A 17904-nucleotide genomic window follows, 5' to 3' on the forward strand; every position below is an offset into this window, starting at 1 on the left:
AATTTCAGATTCCTAAATCGGTGTTTAAATGGGGTAAAATTCAGCTGAAAAATGTGCAGAGAGATTGCTTCCCATTTGAAAAGGATTGTTTGTCATTGTTCACATGAGAAAGCCCTCCTAGTTCGTACAGTGTGTACAAAATATCATGATAACTTATGATTAGATTATGTCATTATTTATATTGATTTTTCATTTTAAAATCATATATTCACACATTGTCATATCAATTTGCATAAATAAATTTGTAAATTTTTGGATAGTTTTGTCTATAAATTTAAATTTGGATTTGGATTTGAACTAAGTTAGCTCAAAGATCAAGTTTAGACTGGTTAAAAATGTTGTAAAATGCAAGGAATGGTATCGTTGATGTTTGGTGGGATAAAGAGTACTAGCGACGGAAGGTTCAAACTAAAGTTGAACCGAGAAGCTACCTGGGATCCGAACCCACACGAATTTCCGTTTGATGGAAGGAATTTGTTTTACTTGTTATGATTACTTACAAATAGTGGCTTGCTTGAAGTGACATGAAGCTTATCCATAGATTTAGTTTCCTGGTACAAGGACAGGCAGCCAAGTTTTCTCTCCTTTGTTTTGAAACGTGGCATCTATTCTCACCACGAAGCCTGTGTAACCTTTTACAGAACACGTAAGATACCACATATTCAGCTTTATCTATATAATTATAAGGTCGTGGTCAACAGATATCTTGCCATGTCATCAAAATCAAGGTGTTGACACGTGGCCAAAGAATTGACAGCAGCTGAAAAGGTTGCTTCTGAATTGTGTCGTCTCGAGCTCATGTTATCATCCGTAAAGGATTTAGTTGAGAAAATCTGGAGATTCTCGCATGTTTGAAAAGTCTTCCTAAATGACTGAAACAAGCACTACTAATATCCACGTTATATATACGTGGCTGCCAGCGGATTATAAATCAACTGTTACACCTGATTGGAATGAGTTGGGTAGAAAATTTAAAAAGTTTATCTAATATAGAAAATTAAATGTGTAGGATATCTTAACAGTGGCTCAAAAGGGTTATTTTAATAATAATAATAATAATAATAATAATAATAATAGTAAGTAATTATTTTCCATGTAGAATTTGATAGTAAATTGTATAGAAAATATGTGATTTAGTTGAAATCAGATTGTGTCTATGATTTTGATAGTTAAATTGAACCTTAACTAATATGATTCAATAAGATTGTATCTTTTTAGTTTAATTTTAATTATAAAATTTAATTAGGTGATAAAAATAATTTTTAAAAAAAATTAAAAAGAGTTAGATTTAATATGATTATTTACTTCTGTATCATTGTGTCAGAGTCCTCTTCCGTTAAGGTTAAGGGATGGAAAGTGGAAATTGCTGATTTTCTCCTATTATTATCACCATTATCTTGTTTCATAATTCTATAGAATATTTTGATTTTTCATAAAAATAAAAATAAAAATAAAAAATCTGACGGCTAAAATCGAGACATGTGGCAAATCCAAAAAATGGCCGCATAACGGATACAAAAATAATACAAAGTGGGACCTCATCTGCTCACGTGTATATATGAGCAAATCCCGGGATTCGCAAGCAGCCATATGCCCCTGCAAGCGCTAACCGATCTGATCTCTATTTCTTCTCTACTTCGAAGGAACTTCAAGTCCCTTCTTCTTCAAATGTACCCAACACAAAGATTCTCCGAAATTCTCTCTACTTTTCCCACTGACCCATTTTCATTGTTCTCTTCTTAAACTCTGTTTCTTCTGTAAATAAGTAAGCTCTGAATTCTATGGCATTTTCGTGATCAATGGCGGCTACTTCTACTACTTCCCAGCTCGATTTCAGACTGAGGGGTGTCTCTTGTTTGCGTAATAATGACAGTAAGAATGGATTCACAGAGTTGACGACGAGGAAGAGACTTTGTTTTCTTTCACGTGACCGAACCCGGGTGGTCCGAGTGGCCCGAGTTAGTTGTTGTTGCTCTGACTCGGTTGTTCCAATTCGGCGAAAGAGTGGAGAGAACAAGTGCGAGGAACGAGGGTTCGATCAGAAAAAGACTTCTCAGAGTGTCCGAATTCAAGCCTCCTCCGCCTTGCCCTTCTCTTCTACTCAGTATGTATGAATGCATAGTTGTTTGTTAGTTTTGATATTTCTTTGTCAGAGTTTTGATTGATGACGTTTTTCTTTTAACATTGTTGCAGATATTGTTTTGCTTCCAAACAAGAAAAGTTTTCTCCTCGTTGTACTCCGAGGAATTCAGGTCCACAATCTCGTGACAGTCCCCCGAAAAGAGGTACTGATGTCTAGCTTATCAAGCGTTTCAGGGATAAAAAACAATATGTGATGGCATTTAATTTTCTCTAATAGAAGATGCTGTGTCCATTTATGTTTCACTGTAGACACGGGTATTGCAAATGAGAAGGACTGGGGCATCAATTTGTTAAATGAAAATGTTAATGAGTCTGGTACTAATGAGGATGGAAGTACTTGGTATAGAGAAAGTGGGGAGGACCTCGGTGAGAATGGATACCGATGTAGATGGACAAGAATGGGAGGTCAATCCCATGACAGTTCCTCTGAATGGAAAGAAATGGTATGCTACTAGTTAATCATATGAATTTTGAATGCTTGAGTGTTGTTGATTAGGGCATGTTGCGAATAGGATAATAATTTTTGTTATAGTTCCCCTGAAATGTATATCAATGCCAAGGCTCCCTTGTTTCTCTTTTCTGAATGTGTTGTTCAGTGTTGTTTTTTCAGTTGTAAGCCATGGTTTAAAAACCAGACCGAGGTTGTACCACTAGAACTATCACAGTTTGCAGTTTGACCACTGGGTTTCCCGGCCAAACAAAAAAATAGAGGAATTTGGGGGCACTAGCAGCGCATGATACGGCAATCCATTTACCGATTTTTCATTTGGTTAATTGAGTTATTTTTTAATTAACCTATTTTTAGTGAAACAATGGAAATTTGACCATCAGGCCAAATTCAATTTTGGTTGAATTAATCCAGATTTATTATTTAATTATTAATTATGCAAAACTGTTTTCAATAATATTTTTTATGTCATGTCCTGTTTGAAAACATTGGTTTTAAGTCATTAAGCTATACCTATTTGATGTTATCTAATCTAATTTTTTATTTGGCTTAGCCACTGGTTCATATGCTTCTACATAGTCGGCTGTCATGATATTCTGTGATATTGAAATTGCTTTTTATAACTCCATTAAGTATCATCCTTGGTTGATGCATTTAATTGGATTTATTGATCTTGACAGTGGTGGGAGAAAAGTGACTGGACGGGATACAAAGAACTAGGTATATTGCTTGTCATTCTTAGAATTATTTTAGAAAATTTTTGTTACAGTTACATTGATTGTAGCTGCCAAAAAGTAAAAGCCTAGATTTTGTAGGGCAATTCATTATTTCTTGCTAATATGACTTTGAATTCATTTATATATGAAAACTATTGATTTTTATGGCATTATTCTAGTCAAGGTTTTGATAAACTGTGTTTCACAGTTTTTAAGTTTCAGTTAAGAATCTTATTAGAGTTCAATAGCTTTCCTATTGAAAACAATTTATAGAAATCAACTGCAGGCAAAATTAGGACAAGCATTTCTGTTGTGGATAAAATTGTAAGGGCTTTGAGCTTTTCATTTTCTTAATAATTGCCCATGGTGGGGCATTTTGAAATTTAAATCCTCACTCAAACAAGTGTTCACATTCCATAGGTGTGGAGAAATCTGGAAGAAATGCTGAAGGTGATTCATGGTGGGAAACATGGCAAGAGGTGCTTCATCAAGATGAATGGAGGTCTTTTTCTACTCTTATCATTCCTAGGAAAAGACAACAGCATATGCTTATTTACTAGCTGTTAAGTCTGAAATAACATATTTTCAGTTTACTCTGTACCCAAATTTAACGTTTTAGGTCCTTTTTATGTTTTTGAACTGTAGCAATTTAGCAAGGATAGAGAGAAGTGCTCAAAAACAGGCCAAATCAGGTACTGAAAATGCCGGATGGTATGAGAAATGGTAAGCTGATTTTTACTGTATTGTAATTACAATTACGGTATATTATTTACATTAACAACACAGTTGAACTAGCCATATTGATAAAACTTTTATTGTGGACTCAGGTGGGAAAAGTATGATGCTAAAGGCTGGACTGAGAAAGGGGCAAATAAGTATGGTAGACTGAATGAACAGTCATGGTGGGAGAAGTGGGGAGAGCATTATGATGGAAGAGGATCTGTTCTCAAATGGTTATCATCTGTCCTTTAGACTTTTATTTGCTTCCCGCAAAGTCATAAACAATATACATCAGTAGGCTTGATATGTGATGTTGGTTACCCATGCACACTTTTTGAAAATTTAAATGTTGCATTTGTCTACAGTTTAGCATACCTGTCTTGTTGTATGGTGTAGAACATTTCTGAATTTAATATCATATAAGTTGTGTTATAGTATTGGCCATATCAGTCTTCAATTTATTTTTGTACAGGTGTAGTTTCCCAACTAGAATTTATTGTAGTTTCACTTAATTTATTTTTTTAATTCCTCAGGACAGATAAATGGGCTGAAACTGAATTGGGAACCAAATGGGGAGACAAGTGGGAAGAAAGGTTCTTTGCTGGCATTGGTTCGCGTCAAGGGGAGACATGGCATGTGTCTCCTAGCGGTGAACGTATGTCTCATCTGTTTTGTCTATCTACTTGCATATGTTATTTTGATGACATTTCTTCTATATTCTTTTCTAGCATTTTTCTAGAGTTAATAATTTCAGTAAAAGTCATGGGTAGATGAACTCAGAAATGATTCATGTTTATCATGATTATAGTTTATATGGTAATGACATAGTCTGTTGCTTGTGCCAGGGTTGTCAGTTACTTACTGACAGCCAAAAAACTTAGGCTTATCCATAATAAAGAAGATTTAAACATATATTTGTTGACATTCATGGTGCAAAATGCAAACTTTTGTCCCATTTTCAAACAACTTTTATTGTTGTTATTATTCTAAAAGGACCCAAGCATGTCATTATAAGTAACAATTAATTACAGCTCTGAATTTCCTCCTTTCTTTATGTGCATGTTGGTGATATGAAATTATCGTGTAATTGCCTAATTTTCCTGAAACTTTTAATGAGTTATTTATGTTTAGGTCTTTAACTAAGAATTTATTTTACCAAATGTCTAGGTTGGTCAAGAACATGGGGAGAGGAACATTTTGGAAACGGGTATGAAACTCAAGACAATTAGATTCATGATAGTTGTTTGTCACAACTTTCTTCCTTCTCTTGCATGTGTTATATGTGAAATTGAATGGTCATTTTTCTATTCCAGAAAAGTTCACAAATATGGAAAAAGCACCACGGGTGAAAGTTGGGATATTGTTGTGGATGAGGAAACCTACTATGAGTAAGAATGTGTTTTCTTCTAAAGTTTGTTGTGGGTTGAATTTTGGTTTTTATTAGGAGTCCGATGCTCAATTTGAATCCACCATTTGGTTAAAATGAATTGATTTTGAGTTGGACTTCAAATTCAATATTTTGGAGTAAGATTAACTTATTTGTCCATTTAGTGATACAGTTTATTCTGTTAGCAGTCCTCTAGTGATATTGTGTATTAGTTCAAGTGACCTTAAACTTGAACTAGATATTATAGCTTCAATCCGAACTCGAGCTGGCCCTGACTCAGCTCCAAATTAAATCCACTTTTAGTTTCTATGTTATATGTTGTGGGCTAAATCTGTTTTTCTTTTGTAAGGGCTGAACCTCACTACGGATGGGCTGATGTTGTGGGTGATTCAAGCCAATTGCTGTCAATCACACCTCGGGAGAGGCCGCCTGGTGTCTACCCAAATCTAGACTTTGGGCCATCAACTTCTACAGATGATGATCAACCAGACTGATCTCCCCCATCTTCATGATGATCTGCTTTTACTTTTTAGTCTCATTATTTTGTTCTCTTTTAGGAGGTTTAAAAATGATTTAAATGCAGAATCATATTTGTGGAAATACTCTTGTAACTGGATATATGTCAATTTCTCTTGGATTCATTTTTTTTTTTTTAATAATCAATTCATTCATTCTAAGCTTTGATAGCCATATATGGGAAATGTTAAGCATATATTATCTCGATTTTAGGCTATTTTCTTTTAGGTTGGTACATGATTTTAGGCCATTTTCTTTTTGGGTTGGCAGATGGATTAGATCACCAATACAGGCCGGCCGAATATAATTTCCATGTAAGAATGTTCATGCTCTATACCCAATTTAAATTGAGTTTGAACTTGAGCAAAAACAAACCCATCTTTAGGTTTAAACTCAGCTTGTTCAGTCTGAGTGGTGATTTGAACTCCAATCATTCGAATTGAATCTAACTCTAAAAAACACATTTTTATAATCAAATTTAAAAAAAACTAATACCAAAAGGAAATTTTTGCTTGAGAAATTTTGTAAATCTAATAATTCCCAAACCTATTGACGGCCTACACGTTTACCTCCTGCATGTAGCAACAATATTTTACCTTGCTCTTTTTGATATCTTAATTGATTTCTACAATTAAGGTTGGATTAGAGTTAAACCAAACCCAAACATGAAAAACTCAATTTATCAATTTGAACTTAATCTTGCTCGAGTTAATGGAAGAAGTCCGAAAATGGCCCAGTCAGGTATGAAATATTGCTTGTAAATTCTTGCTTTAGAATTGGCATGTAAAAATAAATTCTTAAAATAATAAAATATAGACTTCTTTTCCTCATTTTTTCTTTTTAAATTTTGAATAAGATCTTGAAAGAAAACACTAAAATTTATTGTAGAGCGTGGGATATCCAGAATACAACTGATGAACAGGTGATAATTAATTACAACGACATACACGAGAGATTTATACCACAATTCCTTCAGCTACTCACAAATATACAAAACAACTGCAACTCACAGATCAAGCAAAATTATTATGAAAAAAAAAGTAAAGAAAAAAACTCATCCTTTAATCTTTGAATTTTTTTCCAAAGCCGCCACCTACCATTCTACTCTCCAGTAATGTTTATAAGATAAATTCCAGTTGATTACCTAGCAGTTCAGAATCAATTGCACAGGGGCAGAGCCAGCCATGACGCAGTCCTGAAAACCAGCTTTGTGACTGAATATGCATTATTATCAAAACTGTTCATTTCTTTTCCAGAAAGCGAGAGACCTTGGTAAGAATGCTATTCTGCAGTCGTACCTTGGTTTCAAAATTTGTCTTTGATCACCTGACTTCGACCTTAACTGCAAAAGGGAATAAAAAATCTTCAGTGTATATCTTACCAGACCAAACGTCCATTGGCATGGCTTATGAAATGATCCATCCTAATTGTCGCTGTCAAAAATTCAATATTCCACAGATCACTGTGAATGCCTTCTTTTCTCTCCATTCCAATGTTTTTTATGTACAATAATGTACAATACGAAGTTTCTGAAAGAAGGTTACAACAATTTGGCTAGAGCTACAAAATTTCTGAAGGGGACAGGAAGGAAAGAGATCTCCTCAATGAGGTAAGAGGTAGAGCCAACAACTGTTTAGTCTGAAAGCATTTCTTCCAACTCAGGCTCCTCAGAGGTGGCTACATCATAATCGGAAGCAGTTCCGTTGTAGAGACCCTTCTCTGGAAAGCCTCTTTGATCTTCATCGTCATCCATCTCAGACAATTCCAGTTCATCATCATCATTTTGATCATCACTTATAATAGCTTCTTTTTTAGATTCGGTATGCTCCATCCCCTTCCCAACTTTTCTAGGTAAAGAATCGCTCTTTGCCTTGAGCACAGTATCTTCACAAATGCAGCAGGCTGGATTCTCATGAAACTCACCCCTGCCTGGCCTTACCTCATTTGGCTCTCCCATGAAGCCTCTCTGATAACTTCGAACTTTGGAGGCAAATACTTCCCATGTCATGTTGGTCTGGTTTAAGAACAACCGATAGAGTTTTTTAGCATTTGGACGAATGGTCGGTTTGTGCCCAAAATACTTCCTGCAAACAACAGAAAACAATTAAAAAGTTGCCAACCAGTTAGAAGAACAAAAACACTACAGGGGAAGAAAATATCTATACCTTCTTCCAGCTAACATTCTAGCCATATTACCGTTATTGTTGGTAACAAATACATCACTTTCATCACAAACAATAAAATCCAATGCAGCCATCCTAGATGAGAAACGAGAAAATGGTGCCAACTCCTCTTTTGTTGCAATAGACTCTTTAGAATGGAAGTGTGGAAAAAGTGATTTTAAAGGTGCCAATGTCTCTTCCCCTCCATATACTTCACCGGAAGCCACATAGATATGAACATCACTGCCATATCCGAGTGCTCTAAGCATTAGACCAACTTCTAGTGGAGTCAGTGGGCATTTCCCATGCCTCCTTTCCTTGTCAGGATTGTTGATCTGCAATCAGTTGAAAAAATTCTTATCATATTTCATACGCAAGATCTGCGTAGGACCAACATACAAGGTCCCTAGTGAAATTCACACCAGAGTGAAAATCATATTCAGATTTTTCTACTCTCTGATAGATGTCAAATCTTTCAGAGAATTGCAAAAAAATATTACATAGGGTAAACAGATATTACATTTGCAGACTGAACAAAATGACAAGATGATCAAATTTAAAATCAGGGTTCATTTTGTTTGCCTTACATGTAAAGTTTTCCACCTCTTACGTATCGCACCAAGTTCTTTTCTCTCCTTATCATCTCCACCATAATAGCATCCTGAGAATGCAAGCATGTCAGGTTCAAACCTGCAAAAAGAAACATTCAGTTGCATCAACAAACTAATTGTGAATGTAAAGTCCACTACTTGGTAACTATTATAATACAAGAACAAGATTATCAGTCCTTACGTTCAAACAGTAACCAGAAATATAGAGTACAAAGATTTAACAATCTACCTTAGGTGCAAAGCAATGAAATGTTTGCTTCTCAACCTCATTCGTTGGACCAGTTTTTCACCCATTTCACGAATAGAGTCAGTAAAACTTAAAGCATGGTAGTTAGCCCTACATCTCAACTTTTGCAAATCTGTATCCAACCTGTTCGAGAGTCTATAATCAAACTTGGATAGCTGAACTGCCTGCAATGAAGACCAATACAGTTATTTTGAAAAAAAAAAAAATCAGTAGCTTATTTAAGAATAAGCAGCCATATAGTGTGCAACAACTACATCAAAGAACTAAGAGATTGCCACATCAATGCCTTAAAATGTATACATGTTGAGATTCAATACACAAATAGATACAAACAGAAGCATTAATACTAATATTCAAGTCAGGAAGGAAAACAATATTTGAAGTGAGCTCATTAGTGCCAATGCAACAATTAGCATAGTGCATAAAAGCATTTAAAAAAAAAAAGTTAAAGAGAAGTGGAACTTACATGCCTTTTCAAAAGAATTGGTAATACACGATTCTGATAACATCTTTCATTACACTTCCTTGGAACACGCATGTTATGTGTAGTCAAAGTTTTCCCTCCCTTCTTTGGAAGTTGCTTTATAATTTTTACATCTTTTGACAAGAATGATATAAACCGATCAACATGAAAAATCTCCGAAAAGTTACTGTACATCAAAAAGAAGAAGGCAAAAATCTGTTATTTGATATCAGTTGCTACATGCAATTAGACAATCTATCATAAACTTTTATAGAAACTTCAAAATCAAAAAGCATTGGCACATAATATGAGGGCTAACCTAGCATCCTTCCAGAAAGATTTCTGGTCCAGCTTTGGAATAACAAGAGTAGCATTCAAAATCCGGGCAGCAACAACAGCATCTACAATCTGCCAACTATGCTTAGTAAGATTGGCACAAACAATAAATAGTTTATAATCTATTCTGTACTATTAAGAGTATGATGCATCAACAAAATGTTTGGTCATTGTAGTATTATGGCAGCCTTGATGAATAGTATTACTAGATCCAGAAACTTAGGTTGCTCTATGGCACAACACCAACTAAGCAAGATCGATTCCTCATTCTAAGACAAGAATTAGGGGAAAAAGTAACTAAAATCAGGGATATTGAAGATTAAGAAACTAAAGAACAACATTTGACCATTAGGGCCTTGAAACATTTCCTTCATTCATAAGTAAACAGTATAAAATAGCTCCCGAATATTCATTCATTTGATTTACTGGCAGTTACCAAATCAACCAACAGAACAAATGTTCACAATACTGCATCATATAAAGTTACCCCAGTTCTCTGCTGATTCAAGCCTCCACTAGCAGCTATTGCCAGGTATCTATTAGGACGAGTTATGTCTTCAGCTTCTGCAATACCATCAACATACACACTCCATGTAAATGGATAGGGAAAACTAGCATTTCCCAGAAGTCAAATCAAAGGATACTAGTAATAGTTCCATGAATTTGAATCTAAAATCACAAAATATAATAACAAAATACGACTTGCAAATTTCTTGCTAGAATCACTGCATCCATGATAATATTGGGCATTTCTTGAGCTCCAAATATCACGATCTAATAAGCCACCATCTCTCTGTTCCTCAAAAACAAGCGGACAACCTCTTAATAAGGAAACTAGGATAAAAACCTAAAAAGCATTTATTTGTTATCAATTACAAGTTCAAATATAAATCCCTTACGGGAACACGAAATACAGGTCCTCCACTTGGACCGTCAATAAGCATAGGCTGCACAACAAATTAGCGAAAAAAGAGCATTAGAAATCGCCACGTTGACTTATAAAAGAGATACAGAATTAAGTATAAATCATTTAGATGAGAGATATGAAATACCAATACGTGGCTGGTACCATGACGGAGCTGCTCCGAATCGGTGGGAGAAGGAGCTAGAACAGACAGAAGAAGGAAGAGAATGAAAAGGACAACGAAAATGGCGAAGATGGCAGGGTGGAGAAGACGGAGGCGGTTATTGTTATTGTGGTGAAGGTGGGGTTGATGCCGGTGGCGGCGGTGAGAAGCCATTTGTGTGTTTGGATAGAGAGAAAAGAAAAGAAAATATAAGGATTTTGGTGCGCTACGGTTCCAAGTTCCAACATTGGCTGAAGAAGAAGAAGCCAAAGAAAGAAACAACGAAAACAATTGAATTCATTCCATTAATACGGTGCGTTTTGGTGCAAGAGAAATGACAATGGAGTGTTCAGGAGAGTGTCGCCGCCAAAGGGGGTCAGCTGGCTCTCAGATTCGCTTGTTATTTTTTGGATGAGACTTCATCTGGAAATTTTTTTATTATTTGTATGAAACAATATAAAATATATTTACTAGATTTTCGGTAATTTGTTCCACACAAATTTGACCTATAATTAATACACAAAGGTCTTGTACTAAAAACATGAAATAACTGTGAACCGATTGTGTTTTGATATAAGTAATTTGAGCTTGAATTATACTTCAAATGGGATGAGTTCAGTTCGAATCATAATTATTTAAGTTGACACAGGTGTTAGATTTGTTTTTATAGATAAATCAAGTTCAAATTAATTTATACATTTAATTTCAAGTTTGATTCAAATTAGATCAAAATTATATTATTTTCAAATTAAGTTTTAATTTTAATTTTATAACTAAAAAAATTTAAGTTTTTTTACCTCAAGTTAACCTTTCTAAAACGAAGTTAATTTTATATTAGAAGTTTGGATCAAATCGAATATAAAATTAAATTATTTTTAAATTAAATTTCAATTTCAATTTTACAAATTAAGTTTAACTTCAACTAAAGAAATTGTAATTCATTAATCTTGAGTTGATCTTAAATTTACTTTTTTAAATTTTAACCGATCTCAAATTTAACATTTAACTTTAATTAATTTTAAAATTAAATTATTTTTAAATCGAATTGGATTCCCATTTTGCAAATTGGGTTGTGCTCAAACCAAATAAGATCAGCTCGTCTCTCTCAAATCAACTTCAAGTAAACCCTTCTAGATTTAATACAATCTCTAATTTGGCTTTTGACTGGGCTGATTCGGATGGGTTCCAACTTATTTTCCACTTAGACAACAATGATAACTAATTGTGTAGGACGAACAACCTGGACAGAAGCAGACAGACGCATCCAACTAACAACCTGGACAGAAGCAGACAGACGCATCCAACTTTTTAAAACACGGAAGGTACAATGGGCAGTCACGTGCCAACAGATCGGAATCGCAGGGGGACAAAAATTATCTCGACTTGGCTCAATTTGAGGTAAAATAACAAACATAGAAAGAGGGAAGGCAGAGCGATGGCAACTACCCCAGATGCCATTGCAATTTAAAAGCCTTCCCCATGTAAGGCTTAGAAGTCTTGCGTCTATCACCATCTAATTGTCAACGCAATTAAAAAGAAACTTTCAGGCTTGTGGGATCAGGCAAAGCTGGATTCTAACCAAATAGAACTTGAATATGAATGGGTCTAAATTTGATTTAAATTCATATAACTAATTAGAGATTGGTTGAAAATATATATAGTATCAACAATTTGATAAATATTATTATTAGAATAAAATTCAAATTAAATTTGAACTAAATTAAAATTTTAACTTAAATTAAACACTGAAGCGAGCTAAATCAATTTGATAAAAACATAAAAATTGTGTTAAGAAAAGCACAACTAAAATAGATATTCATGCTTGTGAGCTTAGGCAGCAATCTTGTCATCGATATATTTGGATTCTAGTTAAACTGAATCCAACAGAAACACGACAAAAAAACGCATTCATGCTTTTAAGTTTAGACAACAATCTTGTTATCAATAGGGTTGAATTTCAACCAAAATGAGATCAAATATGAGTTAGTTTAGAGTCAATTCGAATCTACAATAATTTATTTGAATTCTAATGGAATTGAACTTAAAAGAAATATAACTAAAAAAGAAATTCATACTGATAGACTTAACGAAAAACCTTGTTATTAATAGGCTTAAATTCTAGTCCAGCTAAACTTAAACATGTAATAGAGTTAAATTCCAATTAACTAAGCGCATATATACTTTAGTTTAGGTTAAATTCAAATCCATATAATTAGCTTCAACCTACTCGAATGGGTAAAAAATATAAAAAAAATATTATTGAAGAAAATTAAAAAATATTGACCCAAAAAAAAAGAAAAAAGGCAAAAATTGACAGCTGTGGGATTTGAACCCACGCCCTTTCGGACCAGAGCCTAAATCTGGCGCCTTAGACCACTCGGCCAAACTGTCCTTTTATGGTCGACATTAGCACCTAAATTTTACTAATAGTTTGATATGTAGTTTTGAAGTTATTATTACTTTCCAAGTTTGAACTGAAACCTGTGTAAGTACAAAAGATTAAAACAAATAAATCGTGAAACATAAGATTGTGAATTAGTGATGGTGACATAAAAAATGTCAAAAAGGTTAGAAAAGAAAGTTGTACACGTCACTTGGACATAGGGTTTGATATGATTTAAACCTGCTCAAATTTTGAAATTAATGAAGTAAAATTCATATTCAAATAAAAATAATTTAATTATTTATTTGATTTAAATCTATTTAAATTTAAATATTTATTTTAATTTTATCTTGATTCTTTTATAAAATAAGTTTTATTTTTATTTAAAATTCAATTTATTAGATACAATTTTGAATTTGAATGACTTGAATAGAATTAAACTCTACTCCAAAAGATTGTGATTGCCATCATGTTACATGCAAGGAGACCCATTTCTCTACGCCCGAGGGCGACTACACTTAATTCAACAAAATCAAAATCAAAATCAAAATCAATTTTATCTCTTCAATCATTTCACTTCCGTACTAGTAATAGTGTGAAACACGCTCATGTTTCTTTTTTTTTTTTTGTTGAAGGACTATTTTCCATACGAGATGCAATAAAATCTCTTATAGATTATCCTTTAATTTTTAAAAAATTCAACTACTTAAATTAAATATTTTAATTAAGATCACAAATAAAATTATTATTTAATAAAAATATTTTAAAAATTAAAAATTTATCATATTTCTTTTTAAGTATTAAAAACTATCAATTTCTTTATCATCCAAAGTTTAAAAACTAATTTTTTCATATTTAAGGTTTATTTTTATCTTCCTTTGGCGATATCTTCGCTCTGATCATTGGCCAGCTTTCCATTATCATTTATATTTTTATCCTCCAATTGATAAAAAATTGAATCGATAAAATTGTTGAGACAATGTGCCAGAAATGAAGATATCGATGTTCAGAATAAGTTTGAAAATCTAATAAACATTAGAGATGGTAATTTTATATTCTAACGCCGTGCGATGATTTTTTCATTAACTTAATTTGATTTTGAATTAAAGTGATTTATATTATCACTGGTTGAAAACATGTTTTTGTCAATTTTTAGTACAAAACCAAAGAATGAAATCTATTCTAGACCATTATGGAAGTGTAAACTTGGATTTATATTCAATTGATAGAACCTTTACCCTTTATCTAAACAGGGGTGAATTCGATTTAAGTTAAGTTTGAATAAGATTTAGTTCGAGATTAACTTAAATTAAAAATACCTATACTAGTTTAAAATCAAATAATATAATCTAGACCTCTATATAAGTATATACTGTACATTTGCTAGAAATCTCAATTTGAATAGAATTAAATTTGATTAGTGTTTAGCTTAGCCTAAATAAAACTTATCTTGAGATTGATTCAAATCCAAAAGAGTTAAATTGATTGATGAACTAAAGTTTGAATTTGATTAAAAAATAATTTAATTTTAGATTTAATTAAAATTTGAATGTTCATATCAACTTAACTTAACACATTTATGAAAACAAGCCTAATTTTTTAACTTGAACTTAGCCTGTTAAATCCGAGCTTGAATTTAAACTAAAGCAATTTAAATTGAATCCAACCTTATATCTAAGGGTGTCTGTGTGAGTTTCTCAAAATCAGAGGTTAAAATGGTTTTTGCGCCAAACCTTCAGGGTGACAAAAGAATTAACTCCTCTTTGTGATGTAAAATTTCATCTAGGTAGGTAACAAGATCAACGGCCACAGTCAAAATAAACAAACAGAATCAACGGTCGTGTCTTAAAACAATACTAACTGTTGTAACGAAGCAATCCTAGCTATTGATCTTACCACGTCATTTCGATCCGTCTAATTTATATCCTCTGTAACCCACCCCACTTCTTCAGGTGGACTCGAACTGCGCTGTTCACAGCAGTCACAAACAAACCCTCATCTCTGGGAACTCCTGCACGCACTAGATAGCCGTTACTTGATTCCCATACCAGTCGCTTCTTTCGGTCTCGTTAATGGCGACACCGTGAAAAAATTTTCTTTTTTGATTTGAAAGAAAAAGAGAAATCAGAAGTTATTTTAACAATCTATTGATAAAGTTTTGAGAAGTCTTGCTGGCGAGATGAATTCGTTGACAGTGAGACCTTCCTTCATTTGTCAACCACGTTCGTCTTCAACGATTCTGGGTTCGTGCCGGCCTAAAAAATTGTTCAGTTTAGTCCGTTTCCCGAGAAAGTCCGGGACAAACAAGGGAAGATTGGCTTCAAGAATTGAAGCTTACGATTCTTCTTCAAAAAACGACGCAACGAATAGCAACGGCTCTTCTAATGATTCAAATTCAAAACCTCCCAACGGTTCTCTGGTATTTTTTTATTTAAGAATCTCTCTTGAAGTAAGATCATTTTGCGTGATAATGGATGATAATATTGTTCAAGATCATTTTGCGTGATAATGGATGATAATATTGTTCAATGATTGAAATGTAATTTAGCTTTTGATGAAAAAAATTTAAGATTTTAAATTTCTAAGCAATAGTTGTTGAATTGGGTTCTGTGTCTATCTTTCTTTATTATAGCCTCCGAAGAGCAGAAGAGATATTCTATTGGAGTATGTGAAAAATGTTCAACCAGAATTCATGGAGCTATTTGTGAAGAGGGCTCCCCAACAGGTTTGATTTTATTCAAGGTTAATACTAGATGTACAAACAAAGGTGGGTACTGATAGATGTTGAGTGATTTTGAATTGGAGATAAAATTAATAATTAGATTACCCAATCACATGACTTCACTTTAGTTTGTTTGTACTCATTAGTAGTTTTTGTTTGTACATATAATATTACTTTGTAGATAATTGTGATACTTGGATATGTTTGAAAAACATTCTAATTTTTTATGCTGTGTATGTGTTTAGGTAGTTGATGCAATGCGACAAACGGTTACAAATATGATAGGAACGCTACCTCCACAATTTTTCGCTGTAACAGTCACCACTGTAAGTAGCTAAAAAGTATAATATTTCAATTTGGGTGAAAACAACTATTTAATGTTGAATCGATTTTTTAATAATGTTGTTGGTATTATATTACTCTGCGCTGTTTAAGTTTTCACAGTTGGCTTTTGTTTTAGGTTGCTGAGAATCTTGCACAGCTCATGTACAGTGTAATGATGACTGGTTATATGTTTAAGAATGCACAGTACAGATTGGAATTGCAACAGAGTTTGGAGCAAGTCGCTCTTCCAGAGGTGCAAGATAAAGAGGCATGCATTTTTGTTTCTTTTTTATATGACATTTCATTATATGTCTAAGCATATGCTGCATAAGTGCTAAATTAGTAACATGTTTGCAGAAGCCAGATTATGCACCTGGTACGCAAAAGAATGTTTCTGGTGAAGTTATAAGGTGGAATAATGTTTCTGGTCCAGAGAAAATTGATGCTAAAAAGTACATTGAGTTACTTGAAGGAGAGATTGAGGAGTTGAATCGTCAAGTAGGCAGAATCTCTGCTAATGGTTCAAATGAGTTGTTAGACTATCTTAAGTCTCTTGAGCCTCAGAATCTTAAGGTGAGAAGCTTTGTTTATATTTTGTTTATCTTGATTTCCTCTTCCGCATATGGCATTGCTATCTAATTGTCCACTAATTGGGGGAAACATTTGTGATATTGTAGACATGTTTAGATATGTTTAGCTGTTGCTGGGGAAGACTATGTTGCATTTATTATTTTTGACAAAATCAATCTTAAATTATTGGAATTGCTATTGTGTTTGAAAATCAAAATTTTGGGTTTTAGGAGAGGTGTTGCTGCTAAAAGCCTGCACATATTGTTTTCACATGAATTGTGCACTGTTATGTAGGAGTTGACCAGTAGCGCTGGAGAGGATGTTGTGCTTGCTATGAACACATTCATTAAGCGTCTTTTGGCTGTTTCAGATCCTAGCCAAATGAAGGTTTGCCTTTATATCAGAGCTTTACAATGTTCTTTTACCTTTCTGCTTAATATTAAGGCATAAATTTCATCGATTTCCAAATATATAGTTGATTGTGTTTATTCGTCCTTCCTAAAATGAATTGAGATTGAATATTAAATTGATTATCTGAAAATTTTTGATATCTATAAGCAGAAGACTGAAAACCATATATGAATTTCTGCTGACTATAAGTTTATCTTCTAGCAAATCATCTGATTTTACTGCAATTTCTAAAGCCCTGGATTTTTATGGTTACAGACAACTGTGACTGAAACCAGTGCGCCAGAACTTGCCAAGCTGCTATATTGGCTGATGGTTGTTGGGTACAGTATCCGCAACATTGAAGTCCGATTTGACATGGAACGAGTTCTCGGCACTCCTCCAAAGCTTGCAGAGTTACCTCCTGGGGAAAACATTTAGACACTGATGCGAGATAGCAAATGCTGAAAATGATATTATCATAAACTGGAGGGCAGCTCACTTTTTGCATTCTCATGGTTGGCAGTGTAGGAATAGCGAAAATTATTGGTTAAACTTGTAATGGAAAGCAAATGATTGATTTTGAGATGATGCCAAGTAATTCTCTTATTCAATGTATCATCATGGAAATACCCTCTTAAACATTGATTTTTAACTATCGAAAGAGCGTAACAGTTCATGGATTCTTTCAATGCACCAAAAT

At 33.6% G+C, this 17904-nt stretch overlaps 3 protein-coding genes and 1 non-coding gene across 6 annotated transcripts; 2 read left to right on the forward strand and 2 right to left on the reverse strand.

Moving 5' to 3' along the window:
- The first annotated feature begins 1569 nt into the window (after positions 1–1569).
- LOC123230220 lies at positions 1570–6054 on the forward strand. Its single transcript, XM_044656386.1, has 11 exons — positions 1570–2104; positions 2194–2285; positions 2392–2585; positions 3271–3310; positions 3727–3808; positions 3952–4029; positions 4134–4259; positions 4560–4681; positions 5194–5233; positions 5340–5414; positions 5763–6054. The coding sequence occupies exons 1-11, from the start codon at positions 1800–1802 to the stop codon at positions 5905–5907; spliced, it is 1299 nt and encodes a 432-aa protein (XP_044512321.1). The 5' UTR covers positions 1570–1799; the 3' UTR covers positions 5908–6054.
- Positions 6055–6788: 734 nt separating this feature from the next.
- Positions 6789–11226, reverse strand: LOC123230123 (O-fucosyltransferase 16). Of its 2 annotated transcripts, XM_044656249.1 has the most exons (10): positions 10801–11226; positions 10648–10695; positions 10451–10541; positions 10236–10312; positions 9732–9820; positions 9416–9599; positions 8932–9113; positions 8679–8781; positions 8095–8426; positions 6789–8013 (listed from the first exon to the last, which is right to left on the reverse strand). In XM_044656249.1, exons 1-10 carry the CDS (start codon positions 10987–10989, stop codon positions 7563–7565), a joined length of 1746 nt encoding a protein of 581 aa, XP_044512184.1. In that variant the 5' UTR covers positions 10990–11226; the 3' UTR covers positions 6789–7562. The 2 variants fall into 2 exon arrangements, with proteins under 2 accessions (XP_044512184.1, XP_044512185.1); XM_044656250.1 differs by lacking the exons at positions 10236–10312; positions 10451–10541.
- A 1900-nt stretch (positions 11227–13126) lies between these two features.
- TRNAL-UAG lies at positions 13127–13206 on the reverse strand. Its single transcript has one exon. It is a non-coding gene; the product is annotated as a tRNA-Leu (tRNA).
- Positions 13207–15136: 1930 nt separating this feature from the next.
- On the forward strand, positions 15137–17884 carry LOC123229331. Of its 2 annotated transcripts, none has more exons than XM_044655085.1 (7): positions 15137–15617; positions 15831–15923; positions 16166–16246; positions 16381–16512; positions 16602–16817; positions 17109–17201; positions 17481–17884. In XM_044655085.1, the coding sequence occupies exons 1-7, from the start codon at positions 15378–15380 to the stop codon at positions 17640–17642; spliced, it is 1017 nt and encodes a 338-aa protein (XP_044511020.1). In that variant the 5' UTR covers positions 15137–15377; the 3' UTR covers positions 17643–17884. The 2 variants fall into 2 exon arrangements, with proteins under 2 accessions (XP_044511020.1, XP_044511021.1); XM_044655086.1 differs by having other exon boundaries at positions 16381–16497.
- Positions 17885–17904: the final 20 nt, after the last annotated feature.

This window comes from Mangifera indica, chromosome 11, assembly GCF_011075055.1.
Source record: "Mangifera indica cultivar Alphonso chromosome 11, CATAS_Mindica_2.1, whole genome shotgun sequence".
In the NCBI taxonomy this organism is placed as follows: Eukaryota; Viridiplantae; Streptophyta; class Magnoliopsida; order Sapindales; family Anacardiaceae; genus Mangifera; species Mangifera indica.